The sequence below is a fragment of the Clarias gariepinus genome, chromosome 23 (assembly GCF_024256425.1).
Source record: "Clarias gariepinus isolate MV-2021 ecotype Netherlands chromosome 23, CGAR_prim_01v2, whole genome shotgun sequence".
NCBI lineage: Eukaryota > Metazoa > Chordata > Actinopteri > Siluriformes > Clariidae > Clarias > Clarias gariepinus.
Window position 1 is genome coordinate 4,679,585 of NC_071122.1, and position 7,916 is coordinate 4,687,500.

The 7,916-nt window shown below is 40.9% G+C and overlaps 1 protein-coding gene across 2 annotated transcripts in view; it reads right to left on the reverse strand.

Moving 5' to 3' along the window:
* Positions 1-1,660: 1,660 nt before the first annotated feature.
* Positions 1,661-7,916, reverse strand: part of pax7a (paired box 7a) — a 52,041-nt gene continuing 45,785 nt past the window's right edge. For both annotated transcript variants that reach the window (XM_053483878.1, XM_053483877.1), the window contains exons 8-9: positions 3,125-3,374; positions 1,661-1,795 (exon numbers count right to left, since the gene is read on the reverse strand). In XM_053483878.1, the coding sequence (XP_053339853.1) occupies positions 1,680-1,795; positions 3,125-3,374 (366 nt within the window). In that variant the 3' untranslated portion in view covers positions 1,661-1,679. The remainder of the gene's footprint in view (positions 1,796-3,124; positions 3,375-7,916) is intronic.

Here is a 7,916-nt window from a genome sequence, read left to right on the forward strand (position 1 = left end):
CAATGCAGCCTTAAAGATATCGAACAGTCCGATGTTCCTACATGAGGAAAGGTAAATTTTTGAGAATTTTTGATTTCATTATATGTCTTGATGCCTTGATTTCAAATATCTAAGACCGTTAAAATCTGGGATTAATTGCTCTATTGGAAACAAAGAAGTGCGAGCGGACCTCCACCAGTCTGTGTAAAATCTTAAGTTAACAAGAAGACTCTACAATGCTGCTACATGAAATGAAAGAAAATTAAAAAAAAGTATACAAGGACAATTAAGCATGATTTTGACCTACTCAGATTTAAAAAAAAGTTAGCTAAATTGTGCTAAAACCAATCATAGAATTTATCAATTAAGATATCATTATAATTTCAAATCACTTAATGATACATAAATATGGTTTTGATTGACTCTTAGGTTTAATAATAATAATAATAAAAAAAACGACCATTTAAGTCCTTCCTTTATGTTTTAGGAATGTAACCAATCACTGTTGAGATTCAATTCTTGTATCCAATCATAACACAGAAGGCGGGATTTCTTAACCTCATAGAGGCTTTAACATTTTTTCAACTTATCAAGTAAGTAACAGAAACAAAGATGTACTATCTTTTTATCTTATCACCCCCCCCCCCTCCCCTATTTTTTTGTTTTTGTTGGGTTTTTTTTTTAGTCTAGTTGCTAATGTTGATTTTACACTCACTTCTGGAGGCCCATGTGCTCGCCTGCACAAGAACAAAACACTAAGAATGTCTGAAATTCATGTAAATATGTCTAAGATTTGGCGTAAATTCAATGGAGTTGTTGCTATGAATAGGAACTGTTGCCTTGAGGGGGTGAAATAGGGTTCTACAAACCCCTGTTCCTCATGTTTCTCCTAAAACCTCATTTTTACTTCTAAGATGCATATTTTATCTGATATAAGTCTTTAATTTTAAAAGTTTACGGATGGATCTCAAGACTTTTTAATTGTCCACAGAACTATCCCCCAAATCCTTTTCCCCAAGAGAACATTAGTCTCATGAGTGATGATGTGAATTCCCATGAGAACAGTCAGACTTCCCGAGCTCTTCGGGAATGTAAAGTGAAATGCGAAAGCTCAACTCACTCAGGACATACACACACTCGCAGGGAGAAAGGAAATGATGGCAGCACACACCATATCACATCACCATTTCAAAACGGCAAACAGGAAAGGAATGTTAAGGTCTGAGAAACGTAAATTCAGAGAGGATGAAGGAATGAAGGGATTAGTGCTTATAGATTTTTTGTAAAAAAAAAAAAAAAAGAAAAAAAGTCATCATCATTATCATCATTAAAATTAGAATTAAACAACGTGATGTGTTTTTTTTTTTTTTTTTTTTTGCATGAGATCTGGCCTGTATTGTGTTTGCGAGCAAAAAAGCAAAAAAGGTCGTTAATCAATCACAACAACAAGGAAGAGGAGAATGATCATTCTCAGAAGATTACTAATAAAAAGGAAACATTTCTTTTATGACATTTGATTTTACAGGTGAATATTTACAGGAGGAGACACAGTCAGAAATATAGCCTTCGACTGCTTTCTCGTTTAAACACCAGGGACATCAAAGTGGAAGTCTCACTATCTCTTACACACACACACACACAAGTGTTACAGAATTCCAAGCAGAGCCGGATGCTGGTGTGTGTGTGTGTGTGTGTGATGATCAGTAGGCCTGTCCTGTCTCCACCTGCAGCAGCCCGAGTACTGCGGAGTGATCGCCCAGCTTCATCCTCCTCTGAGTGGACAGACTGACATTTTTAGCCAGGTAGTCGACAGCACCTAAAAAAAATCACACACACAAACATAAGTTGTTGTATTATTCTAATTCTACTGTTACCTTAATGAGTATATTACAGATATACTGCTGTATTGCGTAAGTCCTGCCCTTTTATAATAAAAGAGCCAATCACAATGCTGGAAAAAAAAAACTGTCCTGTCTGATTCTAAGATTCTTAACTGTGCAGATACTTCACATTAGTGTTGCTCTCTAGATTTGGTGATTTACCTGTCAATTGAGTCTCTATTTGATGAGTTTTAACCTCGTGTTCCCAACAACCAATCAATGAGAGGTATTTTCCCCTACAACCAATCAGAGATCAGCATTGTTTCCCAATGACCAATCAGAGATCAGCATTATTCCCACACAGGCATAGCTCTCACTTATTTGAGTGTGTGTGTGTGTGTGTGTGTGCGTGTGTGTGTGTGTGTGTGTGTGCACGTGCCACTCTTTATTATGCTTGGCATCTCAGATTTCATGCCTCACACGCTCCTCATCAAAACCCTTCCATTCATTCTGCAGTCATTAAGCAGCTCACGTCGCTCAATCTCTCTGATAATTAACCTGACACTCACTCGTCAGCTCGCCTCCTACTGATCCTGCACCTTCCCATCGATCCAACATCACACCTACGCGCGCACACACACACACACACACATATACACACTGATCTGGCATCACGCACTGAGGCAAAAAGCAGAAGCGCTGTAGTTTGGCCTCAGTGTCAACACCAGCCACTGATTATGTTAATTCAATCAATCAGTCCTTTCCTGCCTTGCAGTGTGTGTGTGTGTGTGTGTGTGTGAGTGAGAGAGGGAAGGTGAGAGAGGTGCCTAAAAGGACACTGACCCCCTGGGGGTATTTGCCGGGCTTTGAAGAGTCCAAGTGCTGCTTCCCAACCTAGCAGATCGGGGTGTGACTAAGCGCACAGCTCCGGGACATGCAGGGTCTTTATCAGGAGCATGTGTGTGTGTGTGTTCCTCTGACCACAAGGGTCACGAAGGGGGACGAGAGAGAAAAAGAGAGAGAGAGACAGCAATCGATCGACATGGTCACCACTTCCACCACTCCTAAACAACCTAATTATTTTTGTCCGGTGGTAGAAAGTCAAGGTGATTGCTCTTTAAGGAACTGTGCAGCTTATCTGAGGTTCTAGATTGGATCAGGGTTCTTTATTACTGCAACACGTTTAAAGTGATTGAGACGAGGCACAATACTCTGTTGTCAAGCAGACAAGATGTGTTTCCTTCCTCTTACACCTTAGAAAGTTTCCAGTCTCGTTATCTGTTACTATAGAAACGGTAAGATGATGGTTGTGTAGCGGTACTCACTCTGGCCGTACTGGCTATACTGGTACCCAGCTGTGACCGGGTCCACGCTGTAGCTGGTTGCGCTGTAAGTCGGTGGGCAGTAGGATTGGGACGAGGCCAGGCTCTCCACACCCTTGATGGGGTCTGAGCGCTGGCTGCAGCTGGCTGAGATAGATCCGGAGGCGTCCAGGCTGCTGTGGAGCGGCGAGATGGAGAAGTCGTGCTGCGGCTGAGAGGGGACGGCGTTGGGGTTGCTCAGGATGCTCATCACCTGCAGAGACACAGAGGAACAATGCAAAGGATGCTTAAAACCTTTCTGTCTGAGTTAGTCCGACATATTATATACGAAACCTTTCAGGAAAAACAGCAACGTGATGAATTGCATGCGCTTTGACATTGCTCTACTGTATGTTTAAGGACTGGTTTAGAGGTTTATCCATCAGCACAAAATACACACACATCCAATCTCATCCTGGAGATTCTTTGAGAGATTTATTGGGAGTAAAAGAGCGCTGAAAAAGCCAGGGCATGGGCGTCAGCCAGGACATCAGCGACTAGCTCACTGCCCAGAGGCCTGACACTCAACAAGCGCTGAGGGAAAACCTAATCCCACCCTCCAGGCATCCCACAATCCCCTGCTCATGAATAATAACGAGTCGAGAGAGATCCAGCCAAGCCCCCGGTCGCGAGCGTGCCTTTTTGTTTTACGAACAAATTACACTACGCTTTATACAACAGACCCCAAATCCTCAGCTGTTTCACTTTGCATATAAAGGAATGAGAGAAAAATACATTTAAGAAACAATTTGAAAGTAAAAATATGGGTTTTTTGTTTAAAAAAAATTTTTAAATGTAACATATAAAAAGAAATATATACTAGCACATAAAATTAAAAAAAATGTGTTTTAAAGGGAATGTAATGTGTTTGAATTCGAACCTGCATTTATTTATATAAAAGGATTCTTGCAAATTTGCGAAGTTCAAATGATGGTGAGGTTTTTAGGGCTGGAGTTTGTGTTTCTTTGGGCTTTTGTATGAAATAAACAAAACAAACAAACAAACAAACAAACAATAAACCCAATCTGCCTTATGTCTTCACGATCACTTTATATATATAATCCTCTCTTTTAAATAAATGAATTAATTTGTAAGATCAGATGTTGTAATAAAGCTACATAGATTACATAAAGGGTTCAAATGCACATAAAGGTGGTTGCAAAAACAAAAGCAAAATACACACTCCCAGATTTCATTCAATCACCTTTAGTGTCCAGTTCATGTCTGAAAATGATTCCTCATGCTCCTAAAACACTCTTTACACTCTGAGTCCTGCGATATGGCCGTCCATCAAGGAAGAAAAACTCCATAGATGTGATAACCTGGACATTCAGTACATCAGGTGACGACCTGATCATTTTATTGACACATGAGCTTGGACGGTGGTCACTATGCATGATGTTGCTTCAAGCGTTTCCCTGATGCGCCCATCGCTCTGGAAGAGGCTCAATCTGGACACATCAGACCACACGAGCTTTTTCCATCGCTCCACAGTCCAATCTTTACGCTCCCTAACAAACTGAAGCCTTTTTCCTGATGAGTCTCACTAACAAGTGGTTTTCTTATGGACACACAGCTGTTTAGTCCCAAGCGTTAAAGTGGTCTCCGTCCATGACGTTTTTGTCGGTTCAGCACTATCCTTAGAGGTAAAACAAAAATTTAAGGGACAAATAAAATAATAATTGTGTGAGAGTAAAAAAAAAAAGATGGAAATGTTACCATGATGTGATTGTCTGATGAAGCAAAGAAGAAAAAAATCAATGATATTAGTGCAAGTGCGGAATCATAGAGCATGGTATGAAAGAAGCTGAAGGCGATACTGGGATGTAGACAAAACAAAATGAGGGATAGTGTTTAGGAGACAGTCTCAGGGTGCTGTGTCTGTTCTGTAAACAAGATGGTAAATCTGTAACCTGCACAATATATTTAAAAGGTTTATGTGGGGCCCTGAGAGAGAGCGACCGAGAGAGAGAGAGAGAGAGAGAGGATGGAAAGATGCCACACATGATCTCTCTCTTTCTCCTCACATCAGGTTCGTGTTGAATCGGCTACGCTCGCTGCCCTTTGGCCTCCCTGCCTGCTAAACCAATTAGTCCATCATGGAGTTGCTTAGACACACACTCACACAACCTGTGCACACACACACACACCACAAAATAGCCTCTGGTGGGGGGAAAACACACAGCGTGGACATCCGAGACGCCTTGATGCTCTGGAGGAAACGCATTATTTTTAATACTCGACAAATGCTTCTTTAGGAAATGGGAAACACTCGAGGCACATCGGTTAGCCATTTCCGCATGTTAATTCTATCAGCAGATAGCCCTCCTCACACACATGTACACACACATACGGTGCATGAGTATTCCACGGATTTAAATACAGTACACTGGAGAACCACGCAGTGACCAGTTGTGGACATGTGGACAGATGTGCGGAGTGTCATGTGACCACACGGAGGGTTTTAATGTTTCCTGATTGAAACAGATTAGCAAGTAGCCTCTGTCTAGCCCTGGGTGTCATTTGTGAGAAGGAGGGGACCAGGATAGATTGGGGGTCAGATTTAGTTGACAGTTATTTGAAGCTTGGATTGAACCGATTCCTTTAAAAAATGTAGACATGAAGTTAACAAATATGCACTTATATGTTTTTTTTTTCTAGTTTTGGATTGTAAGGCAGGGAAATTACAAAAACCCTAGGAAAAGTTATTTATTCAGGGTACACGGCCTGATTTTCCCAGGAAGAACCCTCCCAGACACTGCGAGAACATGATACCTGAGGTCTGGATGAAACCGGCAATGCTATAGGCTACACAAACCCTTTAAACTTTCCAACTGAGTGCTTTTCTATTGCATAAGGTTCAAGGAAAACCATATTGGGAGCTGAAAAGCCCTTTTTCCTTTCAATTAGTGTTCTTTCAGGCTTCATTTGATGATGATAATGATGATGATGATGATGATGATGATGTGGTAGTAGACCAGCTTGACTTGAAACTCTTTCTATTACAGAAGCACTCCCACTCACAGATCACCGACTTGATGCATAAAACAGATAATCAATCATTGAGAAATAAAAATGCAAACCAGACCCAGAAAATGGTTCTTCAGAGCGATGCCAAAGAAGAACTATTTCTGGTTCCACAAAGAGTCGTTCCGCAAATATGGTTCTTTGAGGCACTTTTTTAGCTTCTTTGTCAACTCAACTCAATAAAAAAGACTCTCTTAGAAGTAATAAATGCTTTTTTAAAGCAACATGCATCCCCCCCTCAACCTCATCCATCCATGAAAACAAACCTCTATAAGACCAAGAACCCTTGAAGAACTTTTTTGGTATGTCTTTTATCATATATCTTACTTCTTTCTCTTAAAATTTCAAAAAGAAATAAATGACCTTGTTGTGACCCTGGCTGAACCTTAACAGGTTATCTTTCAAATGAAATCCTTTGGTAAGATTGAAATGATCGACTGGATCTTGGTTTTGGGACCATTATTTGGGGCATAGCCTGAAGCCTGAAGCCTGAAGCTTGAAGCAGTGCTATATTTTCTCCTTTGCTTTTAAACAGCCTAGTGTGTGTCTGGTGGCGTTAGATGACGATGATGGTGGGAGTGTTTTACCCCCTAGATGTCAGTGCTGAGTTTTAGAAACAGTCCAGCAACCAAAAATATCCAGTGGCCAAGAGCACAGTTTTAAAAGTCCAACCATCTCGATCCATAGGTAGAAGGGGGTGAATACTTTATGCATAAACAGATGAGCTTTATGCTTGGTGTGTAAGAAATCCTCCAAAGCTAGAGCATTACTGTTAGTGTTAAACAAAGACAAATCTACAGTAAGTAACCAGCGACTGTGCGAGTTCCCTGAGAAGGCCGAGGAGAAGTTGTTTGACCTTGGGGCAGTGAGATGATCCCGTTCTTCCGAGATCTGATCACACACACCTCGTCACCTTGGGATATTCACATGGGTAAAAAAAAAACAGAAATCGATAGCATCCAGAGTCTCAATCTGATAGCAGGTTTTATCTGGTTCATCTCCTGCTGGTGGAGAGGGAGGAAGACGAGCACCTCGTGGCTATCACACACACTTCACACACTCCCTACCTCCTGCAGTCTCTCTCACTCCCTCTCCCTCAGTCTCCATGTGACTTTGATGAGCTGTGTGTCGTGTAGATAACCGCTGCCAGGACTGCAGTGTGTAAAAGCACAGAGCCTCAGGGTACGAGCCTGTCTCCACACACGCCTGTCTCTCTCTCTCCCTCTCTGTCTCTCTCCTCATAGATTACTCAATAAGTCGTAATACGAAGAGGGAAAAAAAAACCTAATTAATTCTCCCAACTTCTGAGAGCTGGCAGCCTGCGGCGTCTCTAAAGCTCAAGTGTAAATTGATACAATGTGCATCCTTTCAGATAAACAAACACGCAAACAAAACGCTGGGCTTTCACTCTGTCCACACACACACACACACACACACACACACACCAAATTATACACTATAAAATTATTATGCTACAAATGTAAGTGCTGCTAGATGACATTTTCAAAAATAGGAATAACCATTATAAGTAGACTGCACAGTTCCTCATTTCTTTCTTTTTTTCTATATTTATTTATTTATTTGTCGTTTTATTTATTTATTTCTCCATTTATTTACATTCACCTTTTTTTTACGAAGAGCAGTGTCATCCATGTCAAGAGCAGTGAACATAAATCCTACATTTATCACACAACATTGTATGCTTAAACTTCTTAGTAGTTTACTAGTC